Below are 23,611 nucleotides of genomic sequence, written 5' to 3'. Positions count from 1 at the left end.
TTTTTTAATATGTTTTTTATTTTTATTTGGATCAGGGGTCCCAGAAAAGTAAATGGAAAAAACAGCTGAGAAGCCTGATATGAAGTTTGTTGCAGTCAATGCAGCTAAAGGTGTTACTGGCTTGTGAAATTATCTTCCACACCAACGAAATGATATAAAATCTATACTGCCACCTTTTCTACCTCAAGTCTCATCTTGCCATTCATATAATACTGCCAAAAAACATAAAAATTTAAAGTCAAAAAGCTGAAACAAAGGAAAGAAATGGAAATGGCCAAATACTTTTTCACAGCACTGTAGAGGGAAACCACAAATTCAGTCACACCTGAAGTTTACCAGAAGACATGTGACAGACCCTGAGACATTCTGGATTCATGAGGCTAAAGTCGAGCTATTTGGCGAAGTAATGGCAAACAAAGTCAGTTCTCTGGAACGGCCAGGACAAAGCCCAGACTGGAATCCCATTAAAAATATGCGGTGTGAACTGAAAAATGCTGTCCACCACCACTCTGTTTAACTTGGGGGATTTGGAGCAAATTTTCATAGTCAAATGGGCAGAAATGCCAAAATCTAAATATGCAAAGCCCATGCAGACTGTAGCAACTAAGACTGAGAAATGTAGCTGTAGCCAAAGGTTTAACTGCAAAGAACTAACTCAAAGAGCAAAGCCACTAATATAAGAAAAAAGATCACTTAGATAACATGTTCAATTTAACATTGTTTAAATTATGTAATTTATTCAATCAACAAGTCAACTGAGTTAATTTACCGCCAATTCCACAAGCATACACATCTCAGGCAAACCAGCTTACACAGGATCATCATGACAGAATAGAGTGCTATATTCTGACATATACAGTAGGTCTTACGTCAACGGTCTTACAGATGTTACGAAGGCAGATGAATTGGTACAGGTAACTCCCTTCAGAACAGGTAAAACAGAGTGACAGCTCCCCAAAAACTGAATGTGCTACGCACGAGCTTTGCTAATTTCGCATTTAAAGTACAGCTAACTCTCAGAATGAATGCAAAAATGCAACATCCTTACTGCATGTATGTAGTTCAAAGGACTTTTTGTGTCGTGCAACAAACAAAAATGTTTTATAATATTAAAGTGCATTATATTGTCCTACGTGTATGTGTTGCAACATTATGTACAAGTGACATTACTGTCAGTAAACTAGCCAATTACCCAGTTTTGTATATGTACAGTCAACACTCTCAGACTAGGTTTTGCATGTGTCATCTCATACTTTATCTTATAAAGTAATTTTTTTTTTTTTTACCCCATTGGCTTCACTCCACTGTTCCCATAATTTGCTGGTGCAGCAGCCATTTTGGTGAAAGCTCTGGTGAACAAAAACAAAAAATTACCATTGAAATAACAGTCCTGCTTTTAAATGCTTGGTTTCTTATGAAGCAATCTAAACTTCTAAGGTTGTCTTGGCTTTACACTGCCAAGAAGGCCTGGCTGAAGTAGTCAGTTTGATTTGAATTAAACTTGTCTGTTAAGGTTACCAACATACATAATAACAGCTTTAACCAAAGCAAAATGCCAAAAAAAGATAACAACTCACTTCCACTGTTTTATGTAGTTCAAGGGAGACAGGTCACAGCCTGCATCCATCAGGGCTTTCTTGTACTGTTCCAAGTCCAACTGAAATTTCCAAAACAAAATAATTTACTTTATCATCATGTGAGAAAACCGACACCACTCAAGTTTTCGGGATCTCTAGGTCAGCAGGCCATACTTGCATTTCTAAACCAATGCACCAAATTAGTTCATTGCCTAGCAATGTCCTCAACAAAAGGGTTTCTTTTTCTATTTGTTAAAACAAAATATTTTTTGGTTTTTTAAATTTGACTCAATACTGTTTTTGAAAGGTCATTTCAAAATCACCCAGAACAAGCTCAAACTTCAGCCATAAAACCTTTCCCAAGATGACACTTTCCTAAAGCTGAGCAAGGGATTAGTATGGAGTAATCAGACAAGGTTCAGACAAAAAAAGGATGAAAGAATGAGCGGAACAGACTTGGAACAGATTCCACCTTGACTTCCATGGTCAGAACCTGTCCCAGATCAGAGAAGAAACAATTAGATACTTTATTATTCACTGTGACAGTCAGGATGGGACGATCTGAGCTTGGAGTACTACCAAGAAGCCAACACACAGACGGTCTTGACAAGGTGGACTCTAGTCGTCAAGGATGAAACAACATAATGTAATAAAGCACAATTTGTACGGTCATATTTTGGATCCAGTCACTGACAATTTAAAAAATATAATGGATAGAACCTTTGTGACAGAACTGTGGTAAACTGGCTAACACTGAAAAAAGATCTTGACATGCTAGAAACAATGGTGTACTATTGGAATATAAGAATAATGAAGCTGCACTTGGCTAGAGCATGTTTCTCCAGTGGAACAATGATCCTTTTGAAATTTGAAAGAATGTTTTAATGTTATCCGAATATTATCTCAGCACTTACCAAAAATGTTTGTTTTCAGCTTGTTTTAATAAATTAATAAAGACATAAAGTGTTTGCTTAACACAGATTTGCTTAAATGGACCTATTTAAATCCGATAAAAACAAACTGCATTTAAACAAATAAAGCTCCTTTTTTTTTGTAATTGCAAATAAAACCCTCATTCTGATGTCTATTTTTTAAACTGGACAAAGTGACAAAGTGTTCAAGCCAACTTTAGTGATTAGTATCAGAACCGGACTAAAGCACGGTATTTAGCCAAGATTCACATTATCAAATAAACAAAATATAATAAAATGTCAGAAAATTGATAGGTCTGACCAAACTTTTGACAATTGTGGAAAGATCTTTTGAAATTTTCTTCCTTGTTTTTATTTGAATAAAGGTCTGCTTAAATAACAAAATCTGAACACTATCAGTCATATATAGCGAACGAGTTAAGATATTACTAATACCAAAATATAAAATGTAAGTGATTCTTGTAGTGAAAAATCTTTTGTAAAAGCAGACTTTTGAATATTTTGTCTTATTTTTCTTATGAGGGTTAACCCTTTACAATTCAACGGGAAATTCAACGTTTCCCACATTAACACTCTGGATACTTGGTATATTTGCTCCAATTTATTAATTATAAATTTATAAATTTATTAAAGGGTCAGGTGGGGGGAAACTGGGAGGAAAACTAACAAAATGCGTGAAGATGAAAACCAAGGCAAAAAAACCCCCACTAATTTAGACACTAATCTCCCAACAGTCACATGGCAGCGTAGAAACAGGATGGAAACAAATTAAAGAATGGAATAGAATGAGAAGCACAGGGTGGAAAAAGCTAAAAACAGATCAATACACATCACTAGAACAAAACAGTTACAAATACAATTATGAAGGTTAAACAGTGGTATTTTTTTTCTGTAACTACCAAATGCACCTTTTACCAACAGAACCTTTTACCAATAGCTGACTCAAAGAGCCACTTTCAAAGCAGGACAGAACCAAATAATGTCATCACCTCTGAAGGCGGCTGCTGTGATGTGATATAGTAGATCAGAAATAACCTCATCTTGTCCTCTGGTGTCCCAGCTGTAAGAAAAAAAACTATTAATTTCCACTGTGTCTTCATCTAGTTGTACTTCAACCTTAAAAACCTCAATCTGAGATTTAATTACTGCAGGCTACACTTTTTTCTTGAGGTTAACAAAGGCAACCACAATATTTTGTAACATCTAAAAATTACAATGATATGTGATATTTACATTTGAAAATATGGGCCAAAATGGCAGAATATAACATAATGAGAATGTAGGTTAAAAAAGTCATGGTCACTGTCAAGGTTGTTTTCCCTTTATTTGGACTGTGCCATATTCAGTTGTGAAGGTGTCTAGTGTTTGCCAGGTATCATCGTCTAGTAAGAATCACACTGATGTTTTCAAGCTAGATCCTCTTCAGACCTTAATTATGGTTTATTATTAATTCATTTAGCTGAAACTGTTCTCCAAAGTGACTTAAAATGTGAGATTTTTATACTAAGCTACACACAATTACCCACTTACACAGCTAGGCAATTCAGGGATGCATTGTTTTAGTGGAGCAATTCAAGGTAAATATGTTACTTAATGGTGGTATTCAACTCTAACCACTATGCTACCTGCTATCTTGGTCATGAATATAACAAACATTAGAAGAGCTGAGACACAGTCTTGGTAGAATCAAACGTCCAAACTCAACTAGCTCATCATAATGCCAGGAATGCAGACATAACTCTTGGTCTTCAAACTCATCGAAAGGAAGAAACACAAAAGTTGCTATGGTCACTCAGTCTTGGAACACTTCTCGAACAACTGTCTAGGGCACATACTTGTTCTCTCCAGGTCCTCACAACTGAAACTTGTGATAGGATTAGTAAAGTCTCATGCCCCCCTTAATATTTTTGTGAGGACAAAGAGCTGTTGCCAGAAAGGACTCCAAACTATTGCTCCTCAGTCTGAGATTTTACTATTGGCTGGAGGCTCTATTCAAAAAGCTTAGAGCAGTGCCTCCTTGTGTTATAAGCAGTCAGATTACAAATTACAAATTACTGTACATGAGTGTGGACCTGCCTTTATTCAATTTGCTTCCACTGTGTTTACAGCTAGTGCCTACTGATCTGGATGTTTTATGATGAATAATATTCACAATATACATAACTGTTTATAGGAATTTTCAATAATCTGAATTGAAGAAAGGGTTTATGTAGAAGTTCTTTTAAGTAATTTTTAATTAATTTTAATATTAATGTAAACCAAAGTTAATAAAATTGTTTTACTAATACTTTTTAATTTACAAGAGCTATTTCCAAGATTTTTCCAGAACCTAGGCAGCAAATTGAAGGATGCATGTATTAAGGTTTTATTCACTGTTACTTGGGAAGTAAAAGTGACTTTTGAGTTACCAACAAAGGTATTTTGACACAAACCTCATTCACAATAGAGTTATAAAGCTGTCATACCAATGTAGTAACCTTGGGCATGAAGGTTTTCAGCACTCCAGAATCCGTCAGCACTGCCTCTGGATGGAGGGTGTGCCCCACCGAACACAGCGTGGGTCACAAGTTTAATTCCGATACACAGAGAACTAATGCTGCAATTGTTTCCTTTTCAAGAACTTGTTGTCAAGCTATTGTAATTAGCAGAAAAAGCTCATGTCCGGATACAGCACTTTTATGATTGATCATTATACCTTCTTTTCAGTAATGTTTCCCAGAACAGAGCAAATCAAATTCAATAAGCTGGAAACTCAGGGAAACACAGGGTACCTGAGGCACACCAAATCAAAGAATCATAAAGGGGTATCTACATCATTTCATAGCGAGTGATTTAATAGACAGTTACTATTGCGTGCCAGTACAACTCAATGTAAACTAAGCATTTAAAACAACACACTAAAAAATAATATTACTGTCCAGGACTGAAACGTACACATATCTTTCATTTCTTTGCAAATGGAACATTTCAAATTGTTTGTCACAGTAGAACAAACCCACATTCCAAATGGATTAAAAAAAGAAAAAAAAAAAAAAAAAAACAGATGGAGAAGCACAAAATGAGGGGGGGGGGGGGGGGGGGGGGGGGGGGGGGGAAACTTTCCAGGCACACTGAATTAAAATAGTGACTCAAAGCAGGGTGCTTCAGTAGCCATGGTAGCAAACAATCATAGATTAATCTTCAGGACTCATGGTGTCCACACTCATTTATAATCATTTCATCTTTGCAACAGTTTCTCCCAAGGGGCAAGAGGAAGCCTGAAATACAATCATCCTTTAAGAACTGTTACTATCGACTGCAATAGCTTCAACTGAACTTTGCAATGCAAGTTAGTCACTTTTATAGTGAGACAGTAAATGAAGTAATAATATAACATTAAGGACTCATAGCCTGACACAACAGTGAGCTATGAAAATCTTTGAGAGACCAGGAGGTCGGGTGAACAGCTGAAGAATATGTAAGAAAGATCTACTAATTATCTTGGAAGGTGGTAGCTACTCTAATATTCATCCTGGAAATGTGCTGAACTTCACATCACTCTGTGAGTTAACTGAGTTATTCAAGCCATATACCAAAGCTGTCAGGTTGCTGACTTTGCTGGATGGCAGTTTAACCAGCCTGAAAGACTGATTTTATACACAGTCAGACCCAGCTGAAGATGTTACTCAACAGCATCCAGGTTGTAGTGTAATTGTTGATAATATTTGCACAGCCAGTAAACACACTTGCTCAAATGTACAACATTTTTACCAACTTTTGATATTATCAGCATCACCTACCATGCATTTGCCAAAGCTTATTGAAAAAATTCTGTTCTTGCTTTTATTATTGAAAAATTATAGTAAAAAGTGACTGTAAAGAGAAATAGTAATTTAATAGACTAATGGTAGATGGAAAAGCTTGTTGTCATTTGCAAATTAGGACTGGATCTTTTGAGTAATGTTCCTGGCATTCAGACTTAGCAGATGATGTCCACGGCAAGAAATGCCTTTGAGCTCTTGTTACGCTTGTTGACAACATTCTCTAAATACTGAACCTGGACACACATCTGAGTATGTACAGCATGTTCCCCTTCAAATCTGATCAAGTGCAGCTTGGAACTGAACAACTTCCACAGTTTTGACAGTTGTATGTCCTCATTCAACATTACCTCATAATGTGGGTAAATTACATTTACTATCATTCTGATGAATGGCAAAAAGACACTTAAAAATCCTTGCTGTTTCAATTAGCCTGTGACTTCATCTTTGAACAAATACAGTCCGGCTCAGTTCTTTAACCACTCCACCACCTTCTGGCTTCAATTACATTTTAACTATTATATTTCCAAATTTCACCAAAAGGTGCAATTAGATTTTTAAAATATATATGTGCAGGTTTTGGTGAATGGTACTTAAGATGTTTTTGTGATGCAGCTAGAAATTACTTGAGTAAAACCAGATTTTATAACTTCTCATCCCTAAAGAAAATGTATCCGTTTACATTCCAGAGTTTAATGTTTTTATATTTTATACAATGGGACAGCTGGTAGAATAGTGGTTAGAACTGCCACCTTTAGGCCCAAAGGTTACAGGTTTGAATCTCATGTAAGGCTGTAGTACCCTTGAGCAAGGTACTTACCTTAAAATTTCACCAGTAAAAATTACCCAGCTGTACAAATGAGTAAATAATTGTAGGTATCCTTACACTGTCAGTAGCTTTGGACAAAAGCATCAGCTAAATGAATGAATGTAAATACTGATATTTTTCAGGGTAACTATTTAAAACACTTAACATGTAAGTATTGATATTTTTCATGGTAACACTTAACATGTTTGTAAAGACAATAACTCTCCTGCAATCTTAATAAAAATGCTGTCCCTTTGTTTTGAGGGAAAGTTCCTGTAGGGGAGAGATGCACACCTACCATCTGGGTCACTGATCATGTCCAGAAGTGACTTGTCTAAAGTGGACTTGCTCATGAGTTTCTCTTCATACTCAAAGTATACATCCAGTTTGCGGGTCTGTGAATATTTACAAAAGAAAACCATGAGATACACATATAGAGTTTTCATTCACCTGCAACAGGAGGTCATAAACTGCAGAAATCAAATTTCGAAAAGTAGTTTTCTCAACCATATACAAGCTGCATCTCAGAAATTCTTAGCAAAGATGGACAAATATTGAAATTACACCCTGATATCCTGGAAATATAATAGCATAAAACTCTCTGTAACTGTACTCTAGATGTACTATAACAGGATTAGTCAAAATAAAAAAAAACATGTAATTATGAATATGAATCAATATTTAAGTTTGATGCATGTGAGACTGTAGGTCTTTCAAACAATGACAAAACTTCTTGGCCACTGCAATAATTCAAAGAATGAACTGTTTACTGGCTGACCGACTTTTTAGTCTCATATTACTATGGTGAAGTAACAACATGAACCCAAGATCCCCTTTAAATAACCGCAGTGTTAAATATTGGTTGGGTCACAGACTTGGTTGCGGCTGCTCCAAAAACAATACATCAAATGTCTGTAATCCAGTAAAGCTGGTATATTCTAAAAATAAAGCTAAATTGATGCTGATACATCCACAAGCAGTAACTGATATTTTCAATGGATTACTTGTATTCTACAGGAAAACAGCTACCAAGAAGAATGCAAGTTGTTTATTAGTTCATTATTGTCAACGTAGCTGATCCACTTTAAAATAAAAATAGAAACATCAAACATTCTGGTAAACAATTACTTTTTGTTGGGAGAAAAATATTTGAGCCAGCAAATAAATCTTCCTATCCACCACTGAATTACGAGCACAGAACGCTCACAGCTCTCCTCCATTTTCAAATCTTTACTAAATCCTCTAGGCCCTGCCACTGTATCAGCTGTTTCTCAAGATGTTGCTTTCTTCTTCATGTCCAAGGCAGCAGACACTGGGATACACTTTAGGACAACTCATTTCTTGGAGACCCCAATCCTGTCTTTTTCTCTTATCATAGCAACACGCTCTCAGGTACCAGATCTTTTGCTTAAACACAACACAAACCCATTACACCTGCATTGGACCTTATCCATACACATACACCATCTATCCCCTTAAAAAAAAATTATTAGGTTCACAACCAACAATATTCCTCTTCAGCAGCAACCTACTTATGTATCCTGCATTCTGGCATTCACAGAAGTCACTCGAGGGAAACTTTTCCTCTCAGCTCCCGCTCTTTCATATCCTAATCTGTCTTGACTGCTCCTCAAATTTTGCCACTTTCACTCTTCTCCCTTGGTTCCAAAAAAGTTGGTATAACAAATGTCACACTGAAGTGGCTGAACAGTATTTTTCCTGACTTGTTCTTCTGTGTCTCAGTGGTGTCAACTTTCTAATCCAAACATTTTACTCACAGGTATGCTTAAAAGATTTTTGCTGGAACCTCTTCCTTTACATTTTGGCCTTACGTAAACGTTTTCTTGTGGTTTCTCTACGATGGCCTTGCCCAGATCTTAATTTGATCAATTTCCATTAATTACCGTGTTTAGAACGGATATTGTCTCTCAGAAATCTTATCTTGAACTAATCTTTCACCTAAAACTCAACTTTTCGAAATGAGAACCCTCTATTATCCCTCTGCTTTCCCCTTCACAAGAGCTTTCTCTAAAAAAATACCTTATACCTCCTACCTCCCACTCTCACCCACTGTAAATAACTAGAATTTTCGGTCTTTACTAGCTGAGATCTCCAGTTTCTTCCACCAAAACATCTGCAAAATTCACTCCTTCTGCTCCAACTATACCAAATTACAAAACTACTCAAGGTGCTGTTTTCTCTGTGTTGACAAGCGTAAATCTTTTCCAAGCTACCTGTCCACCATCTATGACTTCTTTCTCCAAATGCACTAACAATGCAAAATCATTCTCTCTCCTAACACCCAAACAGTTTCATATGCTTCCTTTCAACATCAGATGCTCTGACTTTGCAGACCTTCAGGTGCATCTTCTCACAACACCTTTAGTGTTTTGTCTATTGTGTCATTCAGTGGTCTTTATGTAATATGTCCATCCTACCATGGTTGTGGCAATAGTTACAATTTGAATAGTTTGACACTAACATGTTTTTGCAATTTTTTTTATTAATCTACAAATAATATGGTGTTAATTCCAGTACTATATATTTAACTGTAAGACGTTACATGTAAGATGTTTTCTGCTTGCCAATCTTTATTTTTCAAAGCACAAATCTAGTGTCGCAATCCTAATGTCCTGGACAAAAGCATCAAATAAATAAAGAATAAGAATATGTACGTTTTTCTTTTTTTAAAAGGACTGCTGTAACAAGTGTAAAGTACACATAGACATAAATGCCTTTAAATATATTTAGCATAGTCAAAGACGAACTTGGGAAAAATATCCAAGCTGTGTTCATGCAGCAAATATGTTTAATACTTGAAAACCTTTAACCACCCAACACACAAAGAACAACAGCAACAATGCAACTGAAGGATAAATATTCCAGCTGGCCAACCTTGATGTGGTCCAACACAGCAGTGGCTACATTGGTATGGAGGTCAATTAGCCTCTTCTTTTCCAGCAACTCTGGTAGTGAACTGAGAAAACACAATTAAATGCAATACATAGAGAAATACTTACTTGTGAAACTAGAAATTAAATACATCCATACATTTTGTCTGGAAAAGTGATGGTCAAATTGCAAGCTAAACAGTGAAACACTGCAAATAACTGCTTCCTATTCTTAAAGGCACTCAATTCTTTACATTCCACATTTCCCCCAGAAAATGAACAGGTATGAAAAGCTATGTTTTGCAATCCCTTGCATTGATGTACCATTTTAAAACCAAGCAAAATATCCATTTTTGTTTGCCATTTTTTGTGTGTGCAGCTACAAAATAAAGTTTTTCAGTATTTATTCATAGCTTAACAATCCAAAGCAATTTACAGTAGCTGACCTTTTTCAGCAAGTACCTTACTTTAGTGCAACAGAAAAAGTGCATATGGTTTGAACTAGGTAAAGCATGTTTTTAACTGCTACACTAACTACTGCCCCTAAATTCATCTAATGCATTTATTTATATTTATATGTCCCATATTGTCCTTAAACTACAGTGTAACTGCAAAATGACAGAAATGTCTTACCTGACAGCTGAAGTGAGTTTTGCTGTATTATCCGATAACATGCTAATGGCACCTTCATCTTCTCCTTCTAAACCCTTTAGTAGAAAAAAGAACAATACATCTTTGAACAATTTTTTTCCTTGTACTTTATCATTTAAGTCACCATGATGATAATGTTATCTCCAGCAGCTCTGTTCCAGCAAAAACCTACAATGTACAACATATTCTTTCCAAAACTGAGATCCTCCATCTACCAGCAGGTCCATACACCTGTCCAGAACTCTCCATCAAGCTGGACAATTCACTCATGTTATCGACTTCATTAGTCAAAAACTTTTAAGGATCTGACTGACTGAAGTCTGAGCTTATGCCAGTGCACTGAAGGCATAACCAGATCTTGCAGATACCATTTTTGCATAACATTTGAAGGATTCACCCATATCTCACAACATGCTCTACATGGCATCTCCTATCCTTATGGTGAAATCTTGCCTGGCCTACTGCAGCCCCCTCCTGTCTTGCCTTCTGGCCCCTTCAAACAAGCCTCTTCAGCTGAGCCAGAACGCAGCAGCACAAATTGTGTTAGACTTGCAAAAGCATTCTCATGTATCTTGCCTCCTCATCTCTCTCAGCTGGCCTCCTGCGGCTGCATGTATCAAGTTCAAGACTCTGGTTATAGCCTACAAGATGGTCAAAGGATCAGAAGCATGATACCTACAGGACTGGATCATTCCTTCCACCTCTGGCTGTTTGGTGGTCCCACTGAAAATGGGGTCCAAAATCAAAAGTCCGTATGTTCTCTGTTTTGGCTCCTATGTGCTGGAATGAGCTCTACTTCAGAGCTGCTGAATCTCTTCCAGCATTCAAGAAGGGTTGCAAAACATATCTGCTTTGGACCCACTTTTCTCCTGATCTCTTATAAGCTACTTAAATTTGCATCAAACCATCTGTGATGATCTTCATATTTCCAATCAGATTTTCAGCTGTATAGGCAGCAGCACAGAAACAGTGATAAACAAATGGTATGTCTATAATCACGTTTGTACAAAATGTACCTTTGTGTACCAAACTGTATGTTACTTCGGAAAAAGGGGTCAGCTAAAAGAATAAATGTAAATGCCTGTAGTTGCTGTAGGAAATACTTTTCATTAAAATAACTGCATGAAAGAAAACTATCTTTATACGATCTCAGAAGAAAGTTTTAAGGTTAGGAAAAATAAGCAGAAATCATTTCCTATCATTTTCATTTCATTTATTATATTCTGGATTTAATTTGAAGGGTTTAAACTTCGTGGAATTTTTAGAATTTAGGAATCATTTTTTGACCAGGATGTATTTTTTGACCCACGTGAACTGTCTATCTGGGATGTGTTTCCTGCACCTTATGAATATTGTGAAATTAAGATTTCTTTTGCAGTGAAGATGGTACACACATCTACCTAGATCAAATTTCATTATTGTGGAGCTTTTTACTTGAAGAGCCAAAACACCACTCTTCGTGTTCAAAATGCTACTGCAAAAATTAGGACAGGAGGCAAAAAGTATGACCATACTTTTTTTACAGTAACAATTAAGGGTAAGTGCCTTTGCCAGTCTGTGCAGTTTTGTTTTGTTCCTCCATCCCTTTCTCTCTTTCCCGACATGTTTTACAGCTGTTTATCACTGTTGCTACTTGTTCCCTTTCTATATCTTGGGAAGTGTGCTGTACAAAAATAAACCAAAATGAATTGAGTTTATCTGATGTTTCATCCAAAGGGAGTTACATTTGCAGACATCCTCATTTATGAAACTGAATTCAGGGAAAGAATGCTGTTCTATGGTACAATAACGTCTTTTGTTACCAAACTAGTCCCAGAGATGGGAAAAAAAAGAGACATAAAGACAAATGTTTCATGGTTCTAACAATTCCCATTTTGATCCTTGTGTTTGCAGGACCACACTTTCTCCCTGGTGCTCTGTGTGGGATGGTGGTATGGCTGGAATCAAGGCCTGTCATTGAGTTAATTTCTGTCCTGAATTCAAGAGTAAGATCAAAGACTGCTCCTGTTGAATAGCAGACGGTGCATTCGATGAAGATGACGGATTCTGTTTTCCAGCAGCAGAGGTCTGCTCTGCAACTGACAGCTGGCTGGCCTAGGCTTTTGATGACGTGGGGCTTGAGGGCTGAATTGTGAAAACACATGTGAAGGATGTGCAACCGAGCAGCCTTAATGAAATGCAGCTCGATAGCTACGCGGACTGCTGCTTTCATTTGCCACCTAGAGATCGAGGCAATTATGATGGACTGACAAAAGGAGTGTGAAAAAGTACACATGACAAACTAGCTGTATGGTACCACATAACAGAATCAACAAGCATGAATACAAGTCTACTAATCATGCTACCAGGTACAAAAAAAGTGCATGTTACCATAATGCTCTTGAGCCGTTTGACCTCATCCTCCTGGGCCCGGTATGTGTCGAGCTCCTGTTGCACAGACTCTGCTACCTCAGGAAAAGGGCTGCAATAACCAAAAATGCTACTTGAAAATAAATGCACTAAAAATTAAGCTTTTTTTAACAATGTCAATAGAATTTTAAATTCATGGAGAATGCTTACAGATAATTTTATTTATAAGTGGTCTTCTCAGAAACATGACAAGACCACTGAGGAACAGTGTTCATATACAGTATATGTGACAATAAAAAGAAAGCAAAGAAAGTAAACAAAAGGCAGCATGTAAAAATACTGTTCTTGAATAGGCCATCTGGGAACTGAGGAAAGGACACCAAAAATCCCAGGGAAAAGAAATGGGAGGGAAGAAAAAAAAAAAAAAATTACGGGACTACAAGTTCCACTGGCTTCCCATCCTCTTGGGCATTCTAGTGTAATGTATACATGTGTCTTGTAACCTTGTACGAAGCCCCCCGACATGAACCCAATGAAGCAGAACGGGATGAATACACAGCGACTCTAAATTGCCCTTAGTGTGTGACTGTTTGAGTGTCTGAGGGTACCCTGCCATTGACTGGCATCCTGTCCAGGATAGGCTCTGGACCACCACGGCCCTGATTTGGACAGGCGGTTACCAAGTGTGGGTAGAAAGAAAGCAAAATTTGTTCCCGTGGAATTTTAAATGTACAAATTAAAAACATTATACCTACCCACTTAGGAATAAACTTTGCTGACACAGAAATAATGTCTTATCTTTTTTGTATACACACACACACACACACACACACACACACACACACACACACACACTACTGCAGACAATGACAATAAAGTATCTTATCTCTATCTTGTGCAAATATACTGGAAATTACAATAAAACAACAACAGAAAATCATCAAGTTACATATAAAACATGGAAATCTTGGGGTAGGGATTTAAAAACTCAAACTTGACAAATTAACAGTTCAAGGTCTAGAGCTACATGTGCTATTTTACTCGCAAGTGCGTTACATCTTAATAAAAACTGTTCACATGTAAGGGTTTGGAATTCAGAATTATACTTCTTTTGACGACCTAATACTCATTCAATGGACAAAATTTCAAGGTAAGTGGACTAAAAAGTGCTCACCTGCCCTTGTGTTTCTGCCAGAATTTGTCAGCAGCTGTGAGGTCATAGTTTTTTTTATTCTTCTTCTTGGGTCTGGCTCCAGTCTCAGGTCCGACAGACTCTTCTATTGTTACCCTGTTCAAGTGGAAATCCTGTGACAAGGAGACAAAATTCGGTGATTCGGTGACACAGAGCAGATTGTAGCACAACAAATGACTTCACATTTCTGCATTTGTCTAAACGATACACTGGCAGTTGTTTTTAATATGCTGCCCAAAGTTTCACAGACTTTTCCAAAACGACAAACCAATGTTTATATAAAGTCAGAGTGTCTGTTCTAATATTCTGACACATTTGCAGAACTGAATCCAGTCAGATGTGTAAAATGTAACTCCAAGTCCCATTTGGAATGTCAGAAGTCATTTTATGTTGCACAATGGCTGCTAACAAACAAAAAACAAAACGACTCAGCCAGCTACAGGAGGACCGCAAATAATTAGAAATTTATGGCTTCGTGAATACTAGGAAGCATAACAAACTTCAGAAAACACATTTATCTTTAAAGTAACTTAAAAAAATCAGTTGACAGGAAAGTATGATATTCACCACTGTCAAGAATTTTATGATCTCATTTCAAAATGAAGGAAAATGAATCACATTTTTCTGGCAGGCCTGAAGACACAGTACAATGATACTCTAGAAATTAAACCACCTCACTCTGCAAGCTATAAATACTATTTTCTAATATTTCGGTAGAATGTGTGTCAATTCTTTTTACAGTGGTTACTTATTTCTCTAGGTAAAACATCCCATCGTACCCATCATATCAATCTTGTCAGTGAAAATGCAGAATGTTGCTGGTGCATTTAAAAATTGGGACTTAGATAGGAGACTTCTGAGTTGAGTTTCAACACACAAAGGGGTCAAGAAATGTTAGTGTAGAATCATATAGGTCATTTTGAGTAAATACAGTAATTTACTTTCTGTCTGTCCCTGTTGTTGTCAGAGGATAATGTTCATTTACATTTATTCATTTAGCAGATGTTTTTCTCCAAACGTGCTTTTATTAAAGGTACATCAGTATAATTCCACAAAATGGCATGAAAATGCACTACCACTAACGTTAACAGTAGCATTACAGAAGTAGAAGCGCATACATTTGATAAAAAATACAAAGGTATTTGTGACAAATTATGTAAAATAATTGTGGGGTCTCTGAATAACATTTAAATAACAAGCCAACAACACAGCCCTCTTTCAGAACCGCAGTAGCTTCAAGTCATTCTAAAGGATATTCTCTCAAGCCTTGCTTGCCAGAACTGCACATGTTCTTTTCATTAACACAAATTCTGGAGGATGCACCCAACCGTCAAAGCTTTGTTTCTAAGATAAATCGGGTGTCACTATGATTTTCATAATGTGAAGGAAAACAGCTCTCCCATGATATCTGCAGTAGTAGATGCCGACTCCAGTTCATCGTGGGTTGCTGGAAGTCCTAAGAATGACCACATCCTAAGGGTACTTAACCCCTTTAGAGAGACTTTAAAGAGAGACAGGAGAATAAGAGCTTTAGAATGGGAAGACTGGATGGGAGAGTGACAACTTCAGAGAGAGTGAAGTGAGAATGGATGGATGTACAATAATGATTAGATGCAAAATATTTTTCACAAGACTAGAAAGGACTGTTTGTAGAGATGTGACATCATAGAGATGTTAAGGAACAGCCCTACAGCTTCAGTGAAAAGTTATTAATACAAAAATCCCTCGCAAAACAGGATTATTACATTCTGTGAAATAACACTAGGGCTGTAATTATTGATTGATTTAATAACTGAGTACTTTCAATTCAATTCAATTTTTTTTATAGAGTGCTCTTCTCATGCAGTGACACAGAGCACTTTAACACAGGCATAAAGCAAGAAAAACAGATACAAACAGATACTTAACAACAAGCTATATACAGAAGTGGGGAAAAAATATGGCAACTCTCAAAGTTGACAATTACTTTGTTGCAAAACATTTATCATTTAAGTAACATATTTAAAATAATAATCTAAAGAGCAAACTAAATATTTAGCCATTAAGTGCCATATTAATTACACTTCCGGTTTCAAAGAAAACACATTTAGTAAAATCCAATAAATAGTCAAAAATACATTTAAAATGACTTTTCAAGGTACAAAAAAACTAAACCAAAATAAATAAAAAATAAATAAAGCAACATTGCTTAGCATATTTTGTTATTCCAAGTCCTACCTGGAGTAGAAAGTAGTGCAATATAAATTTCAGCAGTACAAATTATCATTTAAGTACATCTTAGGATGTTTATATTGTTAACACAATGCAACTTACACTGCTAGATACACTACTTACAGTGGGTCACTCATCCATACATCAGTAGAACACACTCTCTCCATCAGTCACGCAACTTTTTTTTTTTGCATTGATTATTGAAGTTTACTGATTACAAAAATACCACTAGTTCTTCTAGAGCATGAGTTTTAGTTTGGTACATTTACATTTGTAACGACCCACATTACTGTTTTGAGCGGGAAATGTGTTTATTGCAGGTGGTACAAGTCCTTGAAGTAGAAAATTTGAATTGAGGATTTTAATTCATTCCTTTCGTTAAATGATCAAATAAACATTATTACAGGGAGGGGAAAAAATTAGTTTCTAAGCAAAGCGTCACCCAAAACCATATTAGAAAACCAAAATAAAGGGTATTTTTCTGCTTGACAATGTAAATTCATTCATTTATCAGCAATAGGCACTTGTCCAATGCAGGCTCAGACTAGTCTGAGTCTACCCAGCAAACATCAGATTGTTTATTCACAGTAGCATCAGGGTGTTCATGTTCTTAAAACTGTTTATACAGTTGTGACATATGTGCCTGTATCTGAAGCTAGTAGCAAGGAGGGACAACATGCTCATCGCTGATTATTTAAAACCTCCCCAGTATAGGTAAGGTTTGCAATCCTGAAACTGAGACCAAAGAGTGCTTCCCTGACAGACGACATGCTTCACAGATATTCCCCGATTTGATTCCCTCACCAAAGATCCTTTCCATAAAGAGCATGAATAAAACATAAGTTCAACAAGCACCTTAAGTCCATCCTCAGTCCTGCTCGCAGAAAGAACACACATTGTCAAAATGATTTAAGAAAGTGACTTAGGGTTACTAGTTACATGTTTATAATTTATTTCAATAAGGACTCAAAGGATCCAACTTCATTTCTCACCTTCTGCTGTAATACCCTTGAAGGTACATACCCTCAATTGGCCCAGTAAAATTACTCCACTTTACTAGCCCATTATATATTTCCCCAAGCCACTATAGTGATTTTTCATTGCACAAGACACAGCTATGTAAGCAAAGAACTTATTTAAAAAAAAAAAAATATATATATATATATTATTTTATCCTAAAAAATGATACTGCTGAATTTATTCCAAGAGAACAAATCTCAACTTTTGGCTCAGAGCTAGGAAAACATCAAAATTCCCCTTTGAATTTAAAAGTGAGAGTGGTAATTCTATCCAAAAAAAAAAAAGGCATTTAAAGAACAAAATATGACCGACAGACTGTTATGGTGGGCTTCACTTGAGTCATATTCTCATTTCACCAAGTTTCCAAAGGAAATTACGGGGAACTGACCACAGAAATAAAAAATAATTCTTAATGCTCGCTGATCCTTTTATTGCCCACTTTAGAGGGGAGCTACCGGTACAGGTAGAGAAGTTTACTTTGGGATCCTTTTCCTGAGTGATGACAAGAAGAATTGTGAGACCGACCAACAGCTTGGTTCTACAGAGCTCTGAAAAGGGGTACTGAGCTCTCAATGTACGACTAGATCTACATCCCATTTCCTGTCACCCGTAGTCACAAGCTTTGTGAAGTGACAAAGAACAAGACTGCACGTACATGTTGCAGAAAGAGGTTCGGGGGCTCATGGATAACACGTGGACATTAACAATAAGGGAGATCTATGGAGTCACCGATCCTCCTGATAAAAGTATCTAGTCGGTGGTTCAGACATCGAGTGAGAATACACCGTGGATGTGGCCCATGAAAAGTATACAAGTATACAACGTACCACCCATTTGCAGGAGGCCCCAGGGCAGACTTAGGACATGCCGGAGAGAACTTATCTATGGTCTGACATGGGAGTGCTTTGAAATCACTGGGAGTAATTCAAAACTTGCTGCAGAAAGGGGCTCCCTCTCTCACTCAGAACTGCTAAATCCCTTTGAACAATCAAGAAAAGTTTAAAAAGACACCTCTTTCAGACCCACTTCTCTCCTGATCTCGTAACTGCTCCATAAATTCCACTAGATTATGGGGGGGAAAAAAAAAAAATCTCCCAATTCATAATGCAATGTATGTTGGCAAAGATGATGGTATACGTCTGACTGCACTTCAGGAATTCCGTGTCTGTATCTCAGTCTCTCCATCTCTTTGTAAAAAAGTACTTTTGTTTACTCTGAGCAGTATGCCACTTAGGAGTAAAGCATCTGCTATATGAATAAATGTAATATAATGGAATGTTAATGTGGTGGTTAGCACTGCCACCATGCAGATGTATACGTGTGTGTAATTTTAAGTTGCTTAATACTGTAAGTACCTTTGGAGAAAAAAAGAAATGTAAACACAGAAAGGAAGGCAAGGTCTCCCCTGCCTGAGCTGTTGCCACCGCGACCCTCATCAGGATATATGGTTTTCAGAATTGATGGATGCATGAATACTTAATATAGGCCAGTATTTTGTTATTCATTCTTTCTCATATTTCTTTTTGCTTTACAATATTTTACTGCCTTTTTTCAGCAGTGCAAATGCACATCCTGAAAGTCGGTGCATGAACCCAGAACCAAGTCAAACAAAATGCCCCATGACAGTAACCATTCTCAGCATTGCTGCAAAAGATTAAAAGGAAAAAAAAAATCCTAACAATACTCATATTGTCCAGTCTGCTTTAGAAGGTGCCTCAACAACCCTGTGAAAGAGGAAGTCTGGGACAAATATCCCCCTTCAGAGGTTATACAATTACAAGACTTAATTGAAAACATCCACATGTCCTGTAAGGGTTCAGGCCAAAATTCTGTGGATCTGTATAAATGTTCTGGGTAAACAGAGTGATTTCGACTTCAGCTGAGCATTTAAGTCATTTTAATGCCCTAAGCAAGTAAAAAGTAGTTCATTTTTGTGTTTATTTCATATAACAAAGGGGTTTCAAAAACTGAAATATAAAAAGGAGAGTAATTTTAACATCACCCTGTATTGTTACGCAACATTCTAAACATTCTAAAATTAAGAACATTAATGGCATATTTTACAGGTTAGCTAATGTAAATTAAGAACAGCACCTTGCTGCATAGAAGACTGCCAATTTCTACTTACCAGAACATCATGGATTAGGGCCTGGTAAGTCCATGTGTGGTGAAGAGGGGTGGCTAAATCTAGGTTACGATCAACAAGGACAAACAGAGGTCTCTGAAAGCTGAACAGAGAGGGGAAAGGATTAAAAAAAAAAGATATCAGCAAACAGTCTTCATTACACCATTAATAAAAAAAATCTGTTCAATCCATTCTTCATAAGGCTGTATAGAGGATGAAGTAGCATTCTTCTTTTTTGCTCAGAATATTATTGGCTACATCAGAATTGTACTGGCTAAAAAAAACAGTTTGGGGAAAAAAAAACAACAATTTCATCATTCATCTTAAGTACAAACATAAGTGGGATTTCTGTAGTTTTAAAAGGGTGTTCCTGGCTATTTTACCACAGTCCTATTCATCTTTACCATTAACAGATGCATGCTGTGATGGCATTTTATGCCAAATTATAAGAACTGGGGCAGCTGGCAGTGCAGTGGTTTGAGCTCCAGCTGTAGTACCCTTGAGCAAGGTACTTACCCATTTATACAGAGCAATTTTAGGGTAAGTAATTGTGGGTAGCTTCACACTGCAAGTGTCAGCTAAACAAATAAATGTAAATGTAATGACTGCATGTTGTCATGATCAATGAACAATGTCAACAACACACGACAGTGATTTGTGTTTGCCATTGCTTCCTGTCACATACTGAAGTAACCTGTAAGAAAATTAAATAAATCTCACACGGACCCACCTGAACTGACCGGCACCCACAGTGTCTCCGGTGAACAGGCTGTTTCTGGCATCTCGTAGGTTCTCGCGCAGTTTTTTGTCCAGTTTCTATGACAATCAGAGAGACTGCATTTAACAACATCTCAAGTGTTAAAGCTGCTGTACGAAAGAACACCGGACAAAGCAGTAAACAAAGACCCATCTGTGTGGTGCAAGGCTACAACCATCCATTAAGCTTCTGGGTCACCTTGCATACAACACTAACATAAATAATGACTAACTGCTTTGTCACCATGCTTACTGTACACTAGGCTACCTTTACTGTGCTCTGTGGGGAGGGATACTTTGGCAGTCCCTGAATCACAGTACAGAAAAAATAAAAAGCTCTCACAAAGGTCAAACATAATGATGTTAGTGTAACGCTCCCACTAAGACTTTTCAGACTTAGACACTGTCAATTCATTAAACACAGAATATCCATTACAGCACTGAAAAAGAGAAGTAATTCTTACCATAGCCACCATTTCCGCTGCATTCCCTCTTGGGCAGCGGATAATAGGGACAGCACCTAATTTTTTTTTTTTTTAAAAAAAAAGTACATATATGATCATACTAGGTTAGCAAGCTAATTTGCAGAAATCAGACCATGTCTATACAATCTCTGGGTTTCACCTTAACACCAAAACAGATATTCATCCGCCTGATGTCATGCACTGAAACACCTGGGTCTTTGTAGAAATACGGTTCTTTCACATTTGATCAAAACACACCTCAGGAGGAATCTTTCATAAAACAAAGATAATAACATTATGAACTGTGATTTTCATTTCTGAAAAAACAGCATGTGTGTTCCTTGGCTAACTTTTATTTTTCTTTAAAAGCATTAAACATTTCAAGCAAGGGGTAGAGGCCAGAGAAACATCATTTTGTAACATTTATTGTATGTTGATATGTCTCCCCCTCATGCTGAGTTGACATCATGACAGAGGCTGGGTCAACATGCCGAGTAAGGTGGAAGAAGATTTTTGTATTTAGATTGAAATATTTTGATATTTAAGTTTTTCCTTTTAGATTTTCCAGCCTTTTAAATGTAGGTTTTGTAAAAGAATTGGTGCCTCTAAACTGAGTGAAAAAAATCATGATACGTGTGTATTATTATGCTTTTATTGATTCTGTTGATGACGATAAAGCAAACTGAAAGTAGTGAGATGCTGACAAATGTTCTATATGTTGTTTCAAGTTAATAAAAGAGAAAAGTCCTGTGACTGACTGGCATCTCATCCATGGTGTACCCTGCCTCATGCCTTGGGTTTCCAAGATATGCCTTGGAACGTAGCAACCTGGACATCATGCAGTTGATGAAAATTAAACACACTATCAATTTAATAATTTATAACATATCTTTAACTGATCATAGCTTAAGCTTAAGTTCTTATAGAACCCAACCTGTGAATAAGACATGGGATATGCCTATTAAGCTTTAACGGATTCAGACTGCTGGATTTATGCACAGATCAAGTTATGAACTGACTTCCAATCACAACTTAACTTACAACTTTGTAAGTTGAGGATTCAGTATGTACCATTAGCACAAGTAATACAATATTGCCCTCTAGCTGGTACAAAATTTTGACAGCTGGGTAAAGTCATCAGTATCTTCTATAAAATACAGTTAGATCCAAAGGTTGCAGGTTTGAATCTTATGCAGGTTTGAACTATAGTATCCCTGAGCAAAGTACTTACCCTAACTTGCTCCAGTAAAAACTACCCAGCTGTATAAATGAGTGAATAATTGTAGGTAACAATGTTGTAAGTTACTTTGGAGAAAAGTGTCAGCTAAATTAATAAATGTAAATGCAATGTAAAATTCATTCACAAAGACTTATAATGAATATTAATGCCCAGAACTCACCCAGTGTTACAAAGAAGCAGAAAAGGCTGTCTACGATGGTGTCCATGATGGCCTCCATATCTGTGTCCATTATGTCAGGTCTGTTAATTGCTAAGAATTAAAATTTAGATGGGAAGAAGTTATTTATCCTTAATTAGCATCACGCATTAATCACAAGCATGAAGCATAAAGTAATGTCAAGACATCTGCACTGTGGTTAGAGGTAGGAAGTAAGTTTCTACAAAAACTGTACTTTTCAGAGAAGCTTTTGGTAGCAATACTCATTGCTTTAAAAAAGTGTTGAGTGTTTTTGGATTATTCTATCCACCTCCGTTCGCAAGTAAACTAATGGATGTGTGGAAAGATCAACATGGCAAAGAACTGAAACAACATACCGTGGTAGGAAATGAGCTCTGTATTTTGATTGCACAGGACAAACATGTCATCTTCCAGTGTAATAAAGTTCAAATACTGATCAAACACCTGTGGGGGGTAGGAAAAAAAAAAGAAAAAATAATCACCTCAAGGGAAAAGTACATAATAAATAATTAGTAATATTTAAGCACAAAATATAAAAATTTTCAAGCAAGTAAGGAAGGTGTAAATTTTACTGACCTTGGTGACCTGATTCACTGCGTTGGCTGCAAGAGCTGCACTGGCAACGTCTTCTAGCTTGCTTCTGGAAATCGCCGAGATGAAGTTCAAGTAGTACGACTCATAAAGCTGGTTACGAAGGTCCTGGTAATAAACAAATAATGATTTCTTAAAATTTTCTGGGCATCAGCTCTACAAATTCATATGATAAATACTGTGTAGGTTGAACCAGAGACTTATTCTTGAACATGATCAGTGAGCTCTGAACACATAACCACCAGAACAGTGCTTACTTGGCATATCCTGTCAACGTTTTCCTCTGTGGGCATAACAAAGTATATGGCTGGAACATCGGGGATAGGATCTCGGTCTGAATGTAGCAACCTACACAATGAGAGGTTTTTCTAGTTATAAAAATGAAGTTCTTATAAGATGAAAACACTTATCACGTTTCAGACAGATGAAATATTGGAAGCACTACACAAAAAAGCTTTCTAACTAAAGCAGGATTACTGAAGTAGCTATACAATTAGCCATTAAATTTGATCTTATAATGCAAATGTGTCAGTTACAAAAGGTGTCTAAAAATTATAGTGCGGCAGAAAAGAAGAACATGAACACGCATGATGTATCGTCTGATCAGTTGTCTTTTCAATGCTTCAAGATAAACTTAAATCCGAGGAAAGACAAGGGCTGAGAGCTGTTAAACGTGGTAGTGGGTCTCCACTGGTATGTACAGTCATGTGGGAGTCACTGACTGGTCATTGTTCTGCATGGATATGTAACAGGCAAAGAATATGACGCCTTTTTTAGGTGAGCAGCTTTCACCTAACACTGTTTTCCTAATAATTTTGCAATATTC

General features: G+C 36.8%; 1 protein-coding gene across 1 annotated transcript in view; it reads right to left on the bottom strand.

The window, feature by feature from the left end:
* Window positions 1–23,611, bottom strand: part of scfd1 (sec1 family domain containing 1) — a 39,795-nt gene that overhangs the window by 10,001 nt on the left and 6,183 nt on the right. Inside the window, exons 4-18 of the mRNA XM_018734812.2 lie at window positions 23,043–23,133; window positions 22,771–22,893; window positions 22,551–22,638; window positions 22,177–22,266; window positions 20,777–20,832; window positions 20,287–20,372; window positions 19,560–19,659; window positions 14,183–14,313; window positions 13,030–13,120; window positions 10,642–10,715; window positions 10,013–10,094; window positions 7,416–7,512; window positions 3,499–3,569; window positions 1,578–1,657; window positions 1,287–1,349 (exon numbers count right to left, since the gene is read on the bottom strand). Of these exons, the coding sequence (XP_018590328.1) occupies window positions 1,287–1,349; window positions 1,578–1,657; window positions 3,499–3,569; window positions 7,416–7,512; window positions 10,013–10,094; window positions 10,642–10,715; window positions 13,030–13,120; window positions 14,183–14,313; window positions 19,560–19,659; window positions 20,287–20,372; window positions 20,777–20,832; window positions 22,177–22,266; window positions 22,551–22,638; window positions 22,771–22,893; window positions 23,043–23,133 (1,323 nt within the window). The remainder of the gene's footprint in view (window positions 1–1,286; window positions 1,350–1,577; window positions 1,658–3,498; window positions 3,570–7,415; window positions 7,513–10,012; window positions 10,095–10,641; window positions 10,716–13,029; window positions 13,121–14,182; window positions 14,314–19,559; window positions 19,660–20,286; window positions 20,373–20,776; window positions 20,833–22,176; window positions 22,267–22,550; window positions 22,639–22,770; window positions 22,894–23,042; window positions 23,134–23,611) is intronic.

The sequence above is a fragment of the Scleropages formosus genome, chromosome 3 (assembly GCF_900964775.1).
Source record: "Scleropages formosus chromosome 3, fSclFor1.1, whole genome shotgun sequence".
NCBI classification, from domain to species: Eukaryota; Metazoa; Chordata; class Actinopteri; order Osteoglossiformes; family Osteoglossidae; genus Scleropages; species Scleropages formosus.
Note: the sequence above shows the minus strand (reverse complement) of the source record. Positions and strands in the feature narration are given on the sequence as shown.